General features: G+C 55.3%; 1 protein-coding gene across 1 annotated transcript in view; it reads left to right on the forward strand.

The window, feature by feature from the left end:
* TEX264 (testis expressed 264, ER-phagy receptor) overlaps nucleotides 1-17,298 on the forward strand; it is a 39,560-nt gene extending 22,262 nt beyond the window's left edge. Inside the window, exons 5-6 of the mRNA XM_066558349.1 lie at nucleotides 9,483-9,654; nucleotides 16,463-17,298. Of these exons, the coding sequence (XP_066414446.1) occupies nucleotides 9,483-9,654; nucleotides 16,463-16,767 (477 nt within the window). The 3' untranslated portion in view covers nucleotides 16,768-17,298. The remainder of the gene's footprint in view (nucleotides 1-9,482; nucleotides 9,655-16,462) is intronic.
* The last annotated feature ends 1,345 nt before the right edge of the window (nucleotides 17,299-18,643 follow it).

Below are 18,643 nucleotides of genomic sequence, written 5' to 3' on the forward strand. Positions count from 1 at the left end.
GTGAGGCTGAGCTTAGCTCATCGTGAAATATATTCCATGAAGCCTGGGAGCTGGGGGCGTTGCAGAAAGACAAGGTTGTTCAAGGAGGTAGGAAGGGACAGGGAGGGTATTTATGCCACTTGTCCATTTTCCTCCTGGGGCCATTGATGTGACACGTGAGTTTGTCCTGGTGATTGAGGCTGTGGAAGAACAGCTAGAGATGCCTGCAGTCCAAAGAGCAAGAGGAAAGGGTTGAGGTTTGGAAGGGGCAGCTCAGATCTTGTCTCAGGAGACTGAGAGCCCCCATGTGCTGTGGGCACCAGGCTCAGCTGCTCCTGCTCCATGGCTGTTGCTTTGGCTTTGCTGCAAGAGGATTTCATGGCAGGACTCGTTGCAGGTGAGGATGTGTGTGAGAAGGCTGTGAACCACAAGCCTCCAGCTTGTCTGGACATTCTTGTTGCAGAAGGGCAAGTCCTCGAGTGATTGGTGGCCCAGGAGAGAAAGCCGTCAAGGTGGGTTGGGAATGTCCACCTGGATGAGGAGCTCTCCAAGCTATCCATGCAAGAAGATCTGTCACCACAAAGGTGAGCAGATCACTCTAGGTTAGGACTTAGTCTCCCTGTGAGGAACATGACAAAGACACAAGTTTTGGAGAGGCTCTGTTTACCTGTGTGGTGTCCCATGCAGGGTGGGAGGCTGCAGTGCAGAGGGCTGCCTGGCTGAGGCAGAACAGCAGGAGATGATCTTGGATGATGATCCCTTTCCTGAAAGGCCCTGCCTTGACAGGGGACAGAGAAATTGCCACAGCTGCTGCTCCTGGCAGCCTTGCCAAGGCAACAGAGCAGGCAAAGCGATTTAGCATTGCTCCAGTCATCCGTGGTGGCAGAGATCATTGCATCAACCCCTTCAGCATTGTGATTAATGCTGAAGAAGCATCCTGTGAGGGCTGGGAGGAGTGTGCTGGTCCCTGGAGATCCTTTCTCTGAAGCAGAGGCAGCCCTCTCCAGCTGTGGTCCTCCTCTCCCACAGACTCATCCTCCTCCTTTCGTGTGCAGCTGTTGATCCATGTGCTCCCATAGTGATGGAGTTCCTAAGAACTGAGACAGGAACCCAGCACTGGTTCCTCAGGAGAGGAGAGATTATGTGGATTTACACAGATTCCTTGTCTTGTGATGAAAATCTGGTGTTTGAGCTTCAGAATGGTTAAAATCAAAGTCCTCTTCAGAGAGCTTGTGCGTGGCTGTGATGGGGAAGGAGGAGAAGAAAATGGGAGGTGGTAGGGTCGGGTAGGAGGAAGAGTGTGAGAACGTTATTATGGAGCTCTGGGAAGCTGGTGAGTACCATCTCCCCATCTGGCATTTTATCCATTGTGGGTACAGGAGCAAGGCAGAACTTGGGAAAGTGGAAAGCACTGAGTCTTTAGGAAAACTAACTTTTTAAGTGCAAAAGTTTCCTTTACTTCTGCAACTCTCTGCCCCAGGACTAATTACCAACAAATAACTGTAACACCAGGGGGGACCCAAGCCCCATGAATTGTGTTTGTTTGCACCATCTGCTCTTTATTCTGCAGGTGACATTCCCTTAGTTGGGGGCAGTACCATCCATCCCTGGAAGCACACGGACTGATGTACCTGAACGTGTCTGGGCTGGCAGTTTTGTCCAAGGCTTGTCCTGCCCCCACACTGGGGGCTCTGACTGCCTGTGGCTACTTTCTGAGAGGCTTTATCTCACTGGGACTTGCTACCTGGCTCATCTCTGAAGGTGATGGATGCCTCTTTGTGTGCTGCAAGATTTCTCTTGCAGCTCAAGTGGGTGCTGGAAGAGGAAAAGGACCAGAGTGTGTCAGGGCCTCTAGTGAGGTAGGGCTGGAGCTTATTCCCTTTTGCTGGAGAGCAGGATGGAATCTCCATCCCAGGGAGGAGAATAGTGTTCATGACTCTCACAGTAGCTGCCAGCATGATCTGGGAGCCTGTGCCTGGTCCCTGCCAGCCCTCTCAGGGTGCTGGGATCTCCTGAACCCACCAACTCCCCCGGGCTCATTCCTTTAGCTCTCAGTTTGTCCGTGCCTGGCAGCTGCCACTCTGCAGGTCCTGCCTGGAGGAGCCAGGGGAGCAGCTGGGTGGCTCGGCCTGGGAAGCGCGGGCGGGCAAGGTGTAAATTGCATGGCGGGCTGCCTTCGCTGAGGTGAAAATGAAAAACTCTCCCAAGCTATCAAGCCCAGTGTTTCACAGCTCCCACGGTCCAAATGCACTCCCACTCCCTCTCACTGCTGCAGGGAGGATCTCGGGGGCTGGTTCTCTCCTGCCTGTCCTGGAGCCATGGCACTGCCACATCAGCAGGGCGGCGTGTCCTGGTTGCAGGCAGGATGGGGGGCCTGCTGTGGGAAGGGGGAAGTGTGCTGAGGGCAGGCAAGGATGCTGATGGTGTGGGAGGTGCTAATTGCCAGGCTCTGTATTCTGCTACCTGGAGGATTTGTTATCCTTTGGCGAGACTTTGTTTTCCGCTGCCATAGGGCTGGTGGTGGCACTTGTTCTTCCTGCTGGCTGATGGAAACGGCCTTTTCTTGATTGCAATAATATCACCTTCTGTTTCTGAAACACCTCACAGCCCAGAGGATTTGAAAGTAAAGTGCACGTGCGTGGGAGCAGTCTCACCACCCCTGAAGTGTGAGTTTCTCCAGGCTGGGAGGCAGCAGCTGTTCCCCAGCCCTTGGCAGCCTGGTGCTGCTGTGCTGTGTGCTGGAGCTGGCTCTGGCCTGCCCAGCTCCGTGTGCACCCTGCTGGAGCTGCTAGCTGAGATGTTGGGGTTTCCTTGATGTTTGAGGTATTACTGGTGTAAAGCATGTCTGCCTGCCTCTCCCTCCAGCAATTTGTCTTTGCTTCTGCCCAGCTGTCTCTGAGGCCAATGGCTCTTCCCCAGCCTCTGGCTGCCCTTCATTGAACAGCCCTGAGCACCCAGGCTTCATCCCTGTCTCCCATTGTTAGGCTGTGGCCCAGCAGAGAGGACCAGAATCTGGGTTGGGTTTGGAAGGAATATTTAAAGGTCATCCAGTCCAGCCCCCCTGCTGTGGGCAGGGATGTCTTTCACTAGGAAAGTTTGCTTAAAGCCCCATCCAGCCTGGCCTTGAACTCCTGGCTATGTCTGTGGGACATCCACAGCTTCTCTGGGCAACCTGTTCCAGTGCCTAATGACCTTCAGCACAAGGCATTTTGTGTCTGGTCTAACCTGCTAGCTTTTGCTTTAAAACCACTGCCCCTTGCCCTGTCACTACAGGCCCTGGTGAAAAATCTACATCTCTTACAAGCACACTTTAGGGCTACTCAAAGGCTTCTCCTGTCCAGGCTGAACAACCATAACTCTCTCAGTCTGTCTCCACAGCAGAGCTGTTCCAACCCTTGGACTGTTTCTGTGGCCTCCTGTGGATTTACCCTGGCATGTCCATGGCTGTCTCATGCAGGGGTCCCCAGAGCTGGAGGCAATATTCCAGGTGGAATTACAAGAGCAGAACTCATGGGAAACATCCCCCTCAGGCTGCTGTCCACACAACTTGTAGTGCAGCCCAGGAGATCTTTCACCCCAGGAGGAAGGGGTGCCTCTGTTTTGCTTTCATCAGCTCACATGGGTGACTTGAAGCAGTGTCTAACCTCAAGCTGCTGTCTGAGCAAAGAGGAATGGAAACAGGGACATTCCCAGTCTGGGCCTGGGACAGAGGGATGGCCCAGCAAGGAGGAGAACACCAAAGGGGGCTGAGTGCTGTGCAAATGAATTGCAAAGCCTCTCAGGACTACCTAGCACCCGTGTTCTAAGATAAGCAGGGATGACACACCGAGCATGGAGCGTGTGAGGAAGCGAGGAGGATGTGGCACACAGCACAGCTCCCCCCAGTCCTAGCTGGTGGCTCAGTTTCAGCTTTTAATTTTAGCAACTGATTTAGGGCCGTTCAGCTCCACGCAGTTTTGTTGTTCCTTTAAAATCCCTGGGACTGAAGCGTCCGACTCCATCGCTGGGAGATGGAGAGGATGGCTGCCTCCAGCTGGAAGGAAGGTGTGGGGGAGTTGTGTTGTCTGGCATGTGAGGACAGGGCTGCTGGGTCGCCCGGGGGTCTCCCCACACTCTCCCAGGTGCCAGCTGACTTGCTGGCAGTGCCCAGAGCAGCCCCAGTGCCAGCAGCACAGGCAAGGGGAGCCTTGTGGCAGTGAGGCTGTGGTGGTGCTCTGGTGGCTGGGGGGATGCTGGTGAGCCCCCCCAACAGGCAGCAATCCCCAGCGATGGTCACAAGCCCCCTGTGTGTTTGCACCCTCCATCTATTCCTTCTTCAGGTGTGGCAGCATAATAAACAGAAGGGACTAAGCCCAGCTGCCTATGGAAAAGCTCCTCATGTGGTTGGTGTTGCTCCAGTGTCACAGCAGGATGTGGATGGAACCAGCTCCATGTGCCCTTATGCTTCCCTGCAATGGCAGCAGCACATCCTCTCACAACAGGAGCAAGGGTGAGCGGCAGTTCCAGGCACACTGTGCCAAAATGAAGTTTAGACAATCCCTGTGAACAACCCACAGCTTCTCCCTGAGTCTGGCCCTCCTGGGCATATGTCCTTTGGCCCCTCTGGGAAGTTGTTCTCTCGACTGGCTCTGTGCAGAGAGCAGTCAATGCTGAGGCTGGACCCTGCACTGTCAGCACTGTTGGCTTTCCCAGTGCCTCTGGGCAGGCTGCCAGGAGGGCAGCTCAGGGCTGCCTGGTTCTCCTAAGGGAGAAGAGGGTTTTTATCTGATGGGTGACGAGCTGCTTGCTCCCCATGGTTTTTCCAGTCCTGGCTGGGGTTTAACAGGCACATTTTTCACGTGTTGCAGGCAGAAGGTGCTCTTGCAGGGATGGGTGACAGGCACAAGCAATGGCTGTGTACCTATGGCACACAGATGGCTGGAGCATGAAGTGGACATCTCTGCAGTGGAGCCAGGAGCTGCTGGGCAGCATGAACAGCTCAGCCTCCAGCTCTGCTCCAGCAGGAAGCTTAGTGGTGGCACGAAAAACCTCTCCTCAACTGCTCCTACAGCATCAGTCCTGAAACAGGGACTCAGCGGGCTGGTGTGACTTAACCATCACCTTGTAAGTCATTCCAGGAGGTCACAGTAAGGAGTCAAGGGTGACAGAGAGCTTGTGGGGTGAAGTGGGGTGAGGACAGCAGCTGCCTCCCCACTGCCTTCCTGGCAGTACTAGAAGTGTTGTGGGTTCAGCTGCAGCCTGATTGCCAGCGTGCTCGTGCATGGCAAGGATCCAGAGAGCATCCACAAGGCTCATTTGTGGTCTCCTAACAAGATGAATTCTTGCAGCAGTGGGAGATGAAGCAAATCCAGTTGGTGACATTTGAATTCCTGAGCAGTTGAACCTGGCAGAGTGACAAAGACAGTCCCTGCAGTGCCCCAGCTCATCTTCTGCTTCCCAGCAGGTGCTGAGGGCCATGGTGTGACACGAGCACCCTGCCACCTCCTTCTGCCTTTGCACAATTCCGCTGGGATTTTAATGACTGCAGGTCATGTCTTGGACACCTTGTCATGTCCTCTGTAGCCCTGGGACAGCTCTTGTGCTCACCCAGGAAAGTGGGGGCATCTTCCCCCTGGGAGGCTGTGCCCAAGCCATATCATGAGCACACATTGTGACCTTATGGACAAGTAGGGGGAGGAAGATTTGTGCTGATGAATAGCTGCCACCTCCTGCTGCTGGGGAAGGTCTCCCAAAACTCTGGCCATTGCATAATCCTGTCCTTTCTGATGCATGAGGCATGGGGATGCTCCATTCCTAGCAGGATGAGAGTGACCTGGAGGAAATCCTGCAGTCAGTTCGTGGTGGGAGGTGATATGGAACCCGAGGTTAAAGATTGGGCGAGGTGCTGTTCCATCTGGGAAAGAGGAGTGCAAGAGTCTTCCCTTACGTAACGCCTTGCTCCCGAGAAGGTGGTGAGCAGCACCCCACCACGTTCCTCAGATGGGCTGAGAGGGAGTTGGCTTCATGGGAAGCATGGGTCTGATGTGGCAGGAGTATGCTGGAGCTGCTCTTCTGTCAGAACTGATCTTGTGGACTCTGGATGCATTTGTGTGTGTAGATGGGCTGTATGGATTATGTGCAATGAATCCCCTGTTTCAGGTGCCATGGGGAGGGTCCTGCATAGAAATCAGCCCTGAATGCTGCTGCACTGCTGCCTCTGTCTTTGCTGGCCATAGGAAGGGAGAGCTCCTGGCAGAGGCTGAGGAGGGAGGTGGCACTGCACGACCTTGCAAAGGGACAAGTCCTCTTTCCTGCCCCACTTACTGGTCCTGTTGTCACAGCCAGCAGCCTGACACTGACAGTGTCCCACTGTTCAGCTCTCGCTGAGCTCCTCCACCCGTGTGAGACTGCATTGGATTTGACTGGAGGGCTCTGCCTTGCAAACTCCACATTCCCCTTACTGCTCCATCTGTTGGCTTGGTGGCACAGCCAGCCAGGGGCTCCTTTCTCAGTGGCAGTGCTATACTGCCTGTTGAGCCTTTCTGTTGTTTTGCCATGTTGTTGAGCCTTTGCTAATTCGCTCTCTTCCCACACCTTTGCCTTTGAGCTCTGCTCTCCAGTCTCTCTGGGTTGTTTCTTTTCATTGCAGTGTCTCTCTCCATGGGGATAATCCCAAACTCACTGTGTCACCAGCCTCTTTCGCACTTTGCTGCACTATTCGTGCCTGGCCTCTGCCTGCTTCCTAATCTCCTTTGGTATGATCACAAGGCTGATCTCCCACCCCCTTTAGATGATCCCCTTATCCATTTCCACTGTCATGGCCCCCCACCTCATTGCTCATTTCTCAAGCCTTTATGCAGCCTCATCCAGGCTGGACAGGACAGCATCCCCAGCTGCAACATCCCTGCTCCTCCTTGGGGACATTGTCCTCTCCCGAGCCCACCTGCCAGTGCTGAGCTCTGCAGCAGCCCTGCCAGAGGCTGGGTTTCTCTGGGAAGAAGCGTAGAAGCAGAGGCCAGCTCACTAGCCTGGCTTCCAGATTAATTTGTACAGACATAAACTAGCACCCCCAGGCTCTGGTTTCCCTCCATTTCATTTTGGGAAAAACCCTGGATGAACTGAGAAGAAATCAAGTATTGTAGCTGTCCTTAATGAGGCAGGCATGGGTATTGACAGTGAGTGTTCAGCCACTTTGGCATGGTCCCCAGCCATGGGCTTTGGGCTGGACCCCTGGGCTCTTCTGGCTTCAGGGACACAGAGCTGCTCCTGGCAGGGTGGAACATCCTTGTCTTTTTTATAGGATAATCTTGAGTGTGAAGCAGCATTCGGCTAAGAGCCAGTCCTGCTCTTCATTCGTGTGCACATTTTTATTCCTTAAAGCACCAAGATTCCCACATTTTGTATGGGCAGAGAGGGTGTTGTTCTTGTTTTGGGGGTGCCACTTCTATGTCTGTGTAGTTGGAAGTTGTAGCAGCCTAGAGTGGATTGTATGGAGAGGATATGTCCCAGATCCACTCTTTTGGAACCTTAGGAGGGGCTTTGGAAAGTCAGCTTGGGATGTTTTGAAGGCCAGACTGGAGCCCTGAGGATTTGGGCTGGTTGGAGATCTCACATGAAGTTAATGAAGGTCTCTTTGCTCTAAGACCCTTTGAGTTGTCCTTGTCTGCATGAAGTGATGGAGGGCCAGCTGGATTTGTCCAAAAAACCCTGCAAATCCTGGAGGTACCTATCTCTGGTGTGTGTTGCAGTAACCTAAAATAGGGAGCTGAGCTGGAGGTTGGTGGATGGGCTTGTGGTTGGCAGAGCAAGGGGCAGAGCGGCGGGGAGGGCTCTTGTCTGCCTTGGTGCTGAAAAAGCAGGAGTGATATGAGCCGCCTCTGCTCTGCTGCTAAAAACAACCCAGCTTGTTGTTATTTAATGCAGTTTTGATCTGCGGGCCCCAGTGTTTCACCTGCCTGCAAGTGGGAACTCCAAACTCCAAGTTCCTTGGAAGCCCGCCTGCGTCCCTGCGTGTCCCTGCAGCATGGGACGGGAAATGTGGTTCCTCCTCGGCTGGAGGAGGCACTGCTGGAATTCAGGCTGGAAGGCATTGGGATGGGACAGGTGAAGCTTCTCTTGGGGTCATGTTTCTGCCACTGAGGTGTTTCTGGGTAAACTGGGCCTCTGCAGTGCCAGATCCCGCAGGCTTTCCCAGGAAAATGGACCCAAAAACTGCTCCTGTGGGATTTCTGCCTGTATTTCTTGTACAGCATCGTGGCAGCATGGAGGTGGCTCTTCAGGTGGTACAGCAGCCAGCACTGGGGAGAGGGTCAGTGTTGGCTCATGTCTGTTGTGGATCCTGCCTGGTGCCACCATTAGTCTGGGAAATAAATTATTCTTAAATCACATTGGTCCATCCCCAGGGCTGAAAGGAGTCAGGTTTTTGTAAGGTCATGATTGATGTGTCCATAGAGCTCATTCTTGGTGTGGGGCCAGCTCTGGCAACAGAGAGCCCCAGAGGGATGTGGACCCTGCTGGAGGATGTGCAAACAAGCCACACCAGCAGGCCATGACAGAGGAGAATAGTTGAGGCAGAGAGGAAAATCACTGGGTCAAGGAAGAAGAAGAGGATAATCAGGGCAAGAGGGAGGAAGAGAATAGCTGGGGCAGGGAGGAGGAGGAGCAGGAGGAGGATGATAACCAAGGTGGTTGCAGGGTTAAATAAAAGCTGTCAGTGATTTGAAAAGGGGAAAGAAAGAAAAAGAAAACCCGCTAAAGAGACACTCTCCTTTCTCACCCGGCTTGTAATCAGCCGCCCCCTCTGCCAGCGAGCAGCTGGCGGGCGGGCGGGCAAGGAGGGGGTGGCAGGAGGGTCCAGCTGCTCCTCGCCTGTCCCCAGCACCCCAGGAGTCCCCAGAGCCCCGGCTCAGCACGGGCTGCACAGCCAGGGGACATGCCTCTGTCACGGGGCCCTGACAGGCTGGGGTCTTGAGGGCACTGCCGGGGGGGGGTGGGGTGACGAAAAGGAGGAGGGGGACTTGTCTGAAATGCCAGGGATTCATCTCCCACTCCCTCTGCCCTCGTGGTTCTTAAAGGAGCTGCTTGAGCTGTCGGCTCTGGATTATATTAATTAGCAGAGTAGTGCCTGTTCATGGGACTGTGCTGTTTGTGGGGCTGTGCTGCCAGCAGGAACTGGAGATCTGGCAGGTCTGTGTGAAGCAGCTGCCTGGCTCCCCAAAACCTCTCACTCCAGCCCAAAATAAGCACATCAAAACCAAGGCTGAGCTGGGGGTTCTTCAGCATCTCCTCCTGGAGCCCAGCTGGCTGCTTACCTTCTGGGCCAAACCTGCCTGCCCTGGTACCTGGGGCTGCTGTGGTAGGGAAAGCAGCATCATGGTTTGGGATGGCACCCTCTGCTCCTCCCTAGGCCTCCACACCTGTGGGCAAAGAGGATCAGGCTGGCCTGGCCGGGCTGGCAGGTGGGGGAGCTGCTGGGGTGGGGGGTGAGGACACATCCCTGCCCATGGCTACTTTGTGTCTTCCAGGAGAGGAAGCTGTGTGCCCACCCCCGGATCGAGATCTACAAGCAGGACCGCATCTACTTCGTGTGTCCCCTTGCCCGCCAAGGAGACTTCTATGTGCCTGAAATGAAAGAGCTGGAGAGGAAGAGCAGGGCTGCTGCAGCTGTGGCTGAGGACGCCCAGACAGACATCACAGGTATCCATGGCTTTGCACAGGCTCCATCTTCATCAGCCCTCACAGAGGTGGGGTCCTGGTATCCCCAGTCCTGCTGCCTGGGCAGAGGGGGACTGGCCTGTGCCCACCTGGTACCCAACCGGAGTCTCAGCACACCTCTCCCCCTCAGCCCAAGGATCTGAGATGACATCCCCTGAGATGTCATGGCATGCCTTGGGGAGCACCCAGGAGCCCTTGCAGTTTTGGGTTAAGCCACTGGCCCACTGTTGTCAGCACAGAGCTGGATCTCACAGTTTTTAGTTGCAGCTGGGCTTGTTTTTCTCTTTGTCATATACATCTTCCTTGATCTCATCTTCATCTGTTACATGTTGGGATTGCAAAGAGCTTAAATACCAGGTTGCTGTAGCTCGTGGTGGAGTTGCCTGAGAGCATCTGCTCAGCAAGATTTGTTGGAGCCTGGATGTATTCATACAGGAAGGGACCACAATGGCTGTAGGCGCAGAACAGCAGTGCTATAGTAACCCAAAATGCTAGTTGCCTTCAGCAGCCCACATGCTCCCGTGCCTGCAAGATGTAGGAGCTGGCTGTCCAAGCATTCCCAGGCACTGGACAGCACATCTGAGCTGGCTGCTGGCAGGGGCCTCCCCCCTGCCCCACGGGTTGCCCACGCTTGTGTAATGGGCATGAAAAAACCATGAGGGCTGTGCTCGCCTCATGGGCACTTGGGTCATTTGCTTCAACACATCTTCAGGTTTGGGTCGCTTTAATTCTTAATCACATAAAAGCAAGCCTGGGAATTGCTTTCTGGGAGCTGTGTCCATTTAGTGTTGCAATGAGGAGTCTAATTGGAGCTGTTTCCCAGCCCTTCCAGGGCCCCTGTTAGCACGGTGCTCACTTGTCTGCCTTGTGTTGGGGCTCTTCTCTTTGTCTGCCTTGTGTTGGGGCAGCACCAGCCCTGCTGGGGCCAAGAGAGGTGCCCCAAAGCCCACTCACTCTGACAGCTTCCCCTTGGTTTTGGAGAGGGATGGCAGGATCCATGGGAGCAAAAGCAGCTCGAGGGTGGTGCCTCCATAGCTGTGTGTGCTCATGTGCTCTGCTCAGGGGGTGCAAGATCCCAGAGCACAGCCAGGGGTGCTCGGAGCAGCCACTGCCCTGTGGCTGCCTCACTGCTTTCCCTGGGGTGCCACTGCCAGCATGCCCACAGAGGGAGTCCTCTGCCCTGCTGGAAGAAGGACTAGGAAGGTCTTCCCAGTTTTAGAAGGCAAATTACACTGGACTTTCTCACTCTGGGCCGGGCTCCCCAGCAGCAACTCTGGGCCAGCTCCTCCACCATCCCTTCCCTTCCAGGCACATAGATGAACTTTTGTCAGTGCAATCTGATGCAGTGCCATCTGCTGAGTCTGCACAAAACCAACTTCAAATAATAATACCTGTGAGGCTGGCTCTGCCTGCAACACTAAAGAGTTGGGCTTGGATGATTGTCACTGCTGGCACAATGGCAGAACCACATCTGATGGGGTGCCACATCGTTGCTCTGGCTGAGCATGTAGCAAGCCTATGGGTGGCTTGTGCAGCTCCTGCCTGAGGGCTTTGGTGGTCCCAGAAGATTACACCTTATGGAATGAGACTGATCCTTCCTTCCCAACAATTTTATGTGCCGGGATCTGTGCAACCACCTCTGAGTTGGAGAAAGAGAATCCTCTTTTCCCATCCTTTTTTAGCCTTCCTCCCTGGGCAGTCCCTCTAGAAGCAAGCTCCAGTTAGTCACAGCCCCTTCAAGAGGCATGATGGACATGGCATCTTGATGACCCAGCAGATCCCAGGATGTCTAGGACAGTTTTCAAGCTTTCCTCTGCCAGCTGGAGGGTGGGCACAGCAATGTCACCACCTGCCTGTCAGCATGATCTCTGCTCAACCTCAGTTGCTTATATTTGGGTTATTTCTTGATCCTTCTCAGGTTTGAATGGATGTTTCAAATGGTCCTGCTCTGCTGGAGGCTCAGAAAGTGCTCCTGGGACAGTGGGGGCAGGTGGCAGTCCCTGATGGTGGCTGTCAGATCCTCTGGCTGTGCCAGAGCTGCACAAATCCAGGTGTAGATCTTTGATACCCAGTTGTGCCTCAATGGATAAGTGGAGACTGGGAAGGTTCTGAGCCTCATTTCCTCTCCCAAAGGCAGCTGAGGCTGCTCTGTGCACAGAAGCTTTGGGCTGTGTGTCCTCATGTGGTAGCAAAAGAAGCCTCCTCTTTCCCCCTCCCAAAATACTGAGATAAGAGCATTGAGTGTGATTTCAGTATGGACACTATGTTGAGTAACACTCTGTGTGAACACACCACTGGTCACTCACAGCTCAAGAAACTCCCCACCAGCAGCTGGATTATGCTTTCTTTGAATTAAAGACTTGAGAAGTTCCAAGTGGAAGGTGTTGCCATTTCTCCTCACCTGTCACTGTGGCTGGTGCCAGACACTACCAAGCGACTTGAAAGTGTAAGAAAAGCTTGGATTTGTTTTCTCAAGCCTCCTGACCTTGGAGCTCATCTCTCTGTTTAGGCTGTCACCTGCTGTCCTTGCTCCTGAGCTCACCCTGGGAGGTGCTGGTGCCTGTGGCTGTGAGCAAGTGGCACAAAGGCTGTGGGACATGGTCTGGGCTCTCTGCTTTCTGTGCTGCTCTGCACAGAGCAGGGTGCTGGCAGCTCTGCTGAGGACAGACACACTCAACACACAGGGAAGGGGCCGGGGGCTGTGGCTGCCTCTGCACCAATTCCGTCCCTTCTTCGCCATGGTCAGGGTCGTTGGAAAGACAGGAAGGTTTTAGGAAGGCGGCTGATGGGTCTGCAGGGGGCCAGTGTCAATCAGGATCAGTTGTTTTGTGCTTAATTGTTTTCTGGGGCGGGTCCTCGCTGCCGGCTCCCTCCCAGCGGTGCTCTGCAGTGACCCCGCTGCTGCGCCTGGAAGGTGGAAGCAAACAAAAGCAGCCTCTCCACACGGGCTGACTGGCATGAATACAGATGGTTCCCGAGCATGTGGCTCTGCCCAGAACCTCAGGTGCTCATTTTCATGGAGCAGAGTCTGTCCCACAGCATTCAGGTACAACTGATGGCATCACACGCTGAGCTCCAGTGCCACGGAGGAGCAACTTTCCTGGTGTGTTCTGCCTCATCCTTGCTTGCTTCCATCCTTCAAAGAGCCCTGCCTGTTCCTGCCCGACTCTACATCCTGGGAAGGGCCCCAGTCCCTCTCCTGGTGGCTTGTGGGTGAGCTTCAGCAGTCATGGATGAGCTGTGCCCCCTGGGAGCACGCTGTATTCAGGGGTGATGAATATTTGATGGAATGAGGGGAAGGAAGGGGCCCAGGAGCACCAGGAGTTCTGCTCAGGCATCAGAGTGGCACAGGGTGGTGCAGGAGGAGAGCCTGCCCTCATTCTGGATTTGGGAATGTCAGTGCCTGGTATGGCACAGGGCTGAACTGTCTGGGGAGGCAGCTCCCCACCAGGCTCATTGGCACTGTGGGGTGAGTGGTTCCCATTGCACCCATCCCTGGCTGGCCTCTTGGAGTTGGCTGCTTGATATCCCTTCTTCCTGGCTTTAGGGGGACTCCTTAACACCCTATCATGGTTCACCCCAGGCTGTGCCTCTATTTCCCAAAGGAAAACTCCTGGGTTCCATGTTCCTGCTGAATGAGAGTGCAGTGGGATGGCTGTGCCATCCTTGAGGGAGCAAGGTCAAGGGTGAGTTTCAATGGATGGCTGCTGCCTCACAATGTGCCAGGGGGAAAAGCCATGCTGGATCAGGGTGCTGGACTGGTTCCTGGTGTAAGGACCAGCCTTGGGAAGGTGGATACAAGGAATGGGTCATGGGAGGACCAGACAAGGTGTGTGGGAGGATGGACAAGTGGGTGGAAGGGTGTGCCTGTGAGGTGAGGGCTGAATCCCTGCTTGCCCTCCCACAGGGCTTTGGTTGCCCTCTCAGAGACCCTTGCACTGCCTTCCTGGCCTCCCTGTCAGGACAGCTGGGTGTTCCTGCCACATTCCCCTGTCAGAGCTGACCCCACATGGTCCCTGGCAGCAGCAGCTCTGTTGCCCTGCCCACCCCAGACATTTATCCTGGCCAGGCTGAGTGGCCATGCCAGAGCCACCCTTTTCCTGTGCAGAGGAGAGCAAGGCTGCTGAACTGGGCAGATTTGCCAGCTGAGGCTGCTCGACCATGATCAGAAGTGACAGAGCAGTGACAAAGTGCCTGGCTGAAGGGAAACAGGACTCGATTTATTGTCACCCTTGGAGCAAGGGAGAGGAAGGTGGCTATGAGAGCAAGGACAGCAGTGCTTTCCCACAGTGGTGGCTTGGAGCAGTGTGTAGGTCAGCTTCATCCCTGTCTTCTTCTTCTTCCTGAGCTGCTCCTCCTCAGGAGCTTCTTTGCTTTGTGTCATGGGGTTTCATGACAACTTCTGAGCCAAAATGTTCCCTGGGGTGCCAGGGGAGAGGTGCTGAGCAGGAAGGGCACTGCTCGGGGGGCTGGTGTCACTCCTGTCCCCTGGGATCTTAGAGGGACACAAGATGGCCACACATGACATGAGCTGTCATGAAGCCATGGTGGGAACACGTCCATGTCACCTCAGGCTACCAATTTGGCCAAATCAGATTATTTCTTCTTTTCAGATGACCACTAAAGACCTTGCAAGCCCTGATTTGTCTTCAAGGCTCAGGGTCTTCATCTCCCTTTCATCCCCCACAGCTCTCAGTTTTCCCAGAGACTCCCTGCTGACCCAGTGCCCTGCTGAGGTCCTGTCAGGTGGGACAGGACAGCATCTCCCACCTTTCTGCTGCCCATTCAGTGGCTGCTGTCCCCTTCAGCAAGCGCCTCGCTGCAGCGTGCACAACATCCTTTTTAACTTAGAGTAAATGTAGTTTCCATGTCCAGCTGCTCCCTGATGCTGCAGCAAAGGCAGTGTGTGTTAGTGGGCAGTGGTTTTTTTCCTCCTTTCCATGGGAGGGGTCACCTGGCATTGCCTGGGGAGGGGCCGAGGGCTCGGTTTGTGCCAGCTGCCCAAAGGGTTGCCAAGGTGAGAGAGTGGAGGCTCAGGTTCCTTTCCAGGATGAAGCCAAGATGCCATCCAGGTGGGATGAAGCAGTGGGTGCACTGTGTCTGTGGATCTTTTCTGGCTGCCCCTCATCCTGCTGCCACTGCTGGGTCCTGGGAGCAGCCGTCACTCAGGCGCAGGGCCGTGGGATGATGATGCTGCTGCTCAGGAGGCAGAGTTCTGCCATTTACAAGCAGCTCTGCTGGCAGCTGCCCAGGCTGGGAAGAAAAACAGCACAGAAAAAGGATTTAAGGATGTTTGGAAGGAAAGTTCCCTCCTTGGTGAATCTCCTTCAGGAGATCAGTGGCTGCCACCGAGCTGCAGGAGAGCAAGCAGCCCAGCCTTGGGCAGCCTGGCTGCAGGAGCTGGAGGAGGCTGGAAATGCCTGTGGAAACCCAAGGCAGCCCCATGCCAGCAGCTGAGGACGGAGCTGCACCAGCAGGAGCCAATGTGGAGAAGAGGGCTCTCCTCTCCCACCTAGGATGGTGATGACTGCAGAGAGGCTCCCCTTTGCCACTTCCCAGCCCTGTTGGTGGCAAGCCCCAGTCCTCCAGGAGTGCTGCTGCTGAGTGGGGCTCCTCCTGGTTTCCCTCCTGCTGTGGGGCATGATCCTCAGCAGGGGTGGTCAGTCCAGCATGGGTGGAGGTGCTGGGAAGTGACAGAGCCTGGCACTCACTTCCCACTGATACAAGGCAGGCAGGGAGGAGATAGAGCAGGGAGGGCCATGATGGAAGAGCCTGCCCAGCGTTTGCAGACATACCATAATTAACAATGAGGATCTGTGATGTCATAATAAACCACATGGATCTGTGATGTCATAGTTAACAATAATTAATGTTTAACAGGAGGGTTTTGTCTCCTGGCTGGTTGCTCTGGCAACAGCACCGAGCTGCTGGTCTCAATCTGACACGTTCTCTCCTTGTGGACTCCTTAATTGTATTGTCGATGGAGCTAATGAGGCAGGGATCTGGGGAGGAGGAGCTGGGCCAAGGGGGCCACCTGGGCAGGCAGGGACAGCCCTGGGGGGCCTGGTCATGAGAGGGGGTGTGGATGGCAGCCAGGTCATGTGGAGAAGCACAGAATGAGCTGGGAAGGCTCCCCCTACCCTTTGGCACCCCGAGACCTGCCTGCTGCTCCCCTGCCTGTCTTCACACTGCTGCCAGAGCTGCCAGCTGTGGGGCAGCTGTGGAGGGAGTGGGAGCAGCCTGTCAAGTGCTGAAGGCACCAGGATGACACAGGGGCTGAAGGCACCAGGATGACACACCATCCTCACCAGGATGCCCTGGCATGAGGCTGGACATCCATACCTGCTTCTGACAGCAGAACATCTGAGGATTTGTACTTGTACCATCATCCCCTTGAGTGCTTCAACAATGCTGCAGCTCCACATCACCCTCACAGCACAGTGTCCTTCCAGCTCTTTGTCTCATTCGCCAGAGACAGGCATGCATTCTCCCCAAGAAAGGGCTTAGAGGTCTTTGTTGTGTGCACGGGGAGCAGCTGTGGGGCCATGGTGTGGCCAGGTCAGGGTATGGCTGGAAGATGGTGTTTGTTTGGGGATTCCTGATTTCAGGGAGCAGTTTGAGCTCAGCCTGTGGTTGACCTGGTCACATCTCAATGGCACAGGAGGTGACAGGAGGTAGGAGCTAGTCCCTGATATCTCAGAGGCTTCTGGTGGCTTTGAAGGCTGTGGCCCCCATCCCCACTGCCTCCTTCCCACAGCATTCACTCTTCCCCATTCTCTCTCCATCCCAGGGGTCGACACCATGAGCGAGACGAGCTCCATCAGCGTGGAGGCCACAACTGACAGCAGGGACACCTCGGTGGCCACGTCCATCCTGCTGCCCTTGGCAGGCAGCCGCGGCCGGGAGGAGGCGGACACGCGCAGCGAGCACAGCTACAGCGAGTCGGGAGCCAGCGGCTCCTCCTTCGAGGAGCTGGACCTGGAGGCTGCCGGCGACGGGGAGGGAGCCCCGGGGCTGCTGCCTGACGTGGGCAGCCAGGAGCTCACAGACAAGTGGACCAAGGAGCCCATTGCTGCTGAGAGAGGAGAGGAGTGAAGAGAGACCCAGCTGCCTCACCTCCCACCGGGGTCTGAGTTACTGGGAACCAGTTGCCTTTCCCACCTCTTTCCTCTCCAGCCAAGAGATTTTGGCTGCTGATTCCCCCCAGGACCTGCTCTCCCTCTTTGCAGAAAGGGTGTTTGACTGTTTTTGGGGGTGTTGGGAGGTGTTGGGGGGGATTTCTGTGGTGCTTGGTGGCGCAGGGTTAGGTGCAGGCTGGGGGCACAGTGAAATGTATTTGCTGTGTGTGTGTCCAGGCACATGGCAGGATCCTTGCAGGTGTCTGGGGATGGTGGTGGATGTCAGAGATGTCCCCCCTCGTCTCTGCTGGTGCCCCTCTCACCCACAGCTTGTCTCTGCTGCACCACCACGTTTTCTAGCACCAAAGAGCTGTGAGTTGGGTCAGTTGGGTTTGTTCCCCTCTTCTCTTCCCCTTGCTGAACAATGGAAACATCCCGTGTAAATGTGGTCCTCCTGGCACTGCCACAGGCGCTTTGGGATCTGTAATAAAGTGGATGCTTTTCCTCACTGGTGGCTGGTGCATTGCTGACTTGTCCTTTGGCCAATTGTGCCATCCTGTCCCATGGTGGGGAGTGGGCTGTGGATGGGAGCTGCCCCCACAGCCCTCAGCTGAGACAAAGAGCTGCCCAGGGGCTCTGCATCCCTGCTGCTCAGGCTTTCTGCCTGCCTGAGCAACCCAGCAGGGCACGGGGTCTGTGTCCAGCTTGTGCAAGCTGCAGGGGAAGGGGGGAAGGAAAGGTCCCAGCTGCTGTGCTGAGCTGGGCAGAGCTGGAGGGAGGTGGCATCCCCACTCCTCCTGGGAACCTGTGGAGAGTAAAACCAGTATAAAGCCAGATATAAAGCTGCTGCTAGGCCTCCTCCTCCTGGTGGCAGGGGACACCAGGCTGCCTGCACTGTGCCTCCCTGACATCCCATCTGTCTGTCCTGCTGCTGTGGAATGCAGGCAAGGAGGGCTGCCTGTGGTGGTCCCTGTTCCCTGTCTCTCAGCTTGGGACAAGGGAACAGCCTGGACATCATGGTCACGGTGCCACAGGGCAATGCCAGGTGCCAGAGCACCTGCTGAGTGCCCTTGGTGCCTCCAGCAGCCCAGGGATTGTTTCCTGGTGGTCAAACGTGGCAGCCCAAAACTGGGGCTTGGGGTGGGGGTGTCAGGGCCAGAGGAGGTCTGACTGTCTCTCCATGGTGGGAATGTGTCCTCCCTGGCTTGGAAAGGTCATGATTAGTCCTCAGCCAGTGATTGACATGAGATTGTTCATAAATATTTTGTGCTCTGAGTGATAAAATATTAAACTCCTCCAGCCCACATGGAAAAATATTGCTCTTCCCGGTGTTTATCTTTGTTGCTGGTTATTACAAAACTGCCAAGCCCCCTGAAATATTTATGCTTGGCTGAGGCTCCCAGGGGATTGGAGCCAGGCAGTGGATGGATACTGATGGTGCTTGTCCTCTAACCCCACTCAAGCTGGGCACCAGGGGGCTTTGCCATCATTTTGGAGCAGCAGCCAGTGCCAAGGTGTGTGTGAGGCTGGAGCCAGGACCCACCTGCTGGGGGAAAATGGGACCACGGCACTGCCACATCCCTTGGCACAGCACAGCTCCTCCTCGTCACCTTGTCCACCCTGGCCTGCAGCGGTGAGCTCCCCCAGCCCAAGCACCCTCCTCTCCCCAGTGTCCCACGCTGTCTGTGCCAAGAGTCTTGAAAGGACAGGGGCAGTGGGGTCTGGGGTCCTTGCCATGGATGTTCTGAGTTATCCCTCCCCAAACCAGGATTGCTGGGGGAAGGGAGTCCAGCAGTGTCTGACTCACTGCAGTGCCCTTAACCCACAGCCTGCGAGTGCAGAAGCTGGCAGAG

Source organism: Molothrus aeneus, chromosome 12 (assembly GCF_037042795.1).
Source record: "Molothrus aeneus isolate 106 chromosome 12, BPBGC_Maene_1.0, whole genome shotgun sequence".
NCBI classification, from domain to species: domain Eukaryota; kingdom Metazoa; phylum Chordata; class Aves; order Passeriformes; family Icteridae; genus Molothrus; species Molothrus aeneus.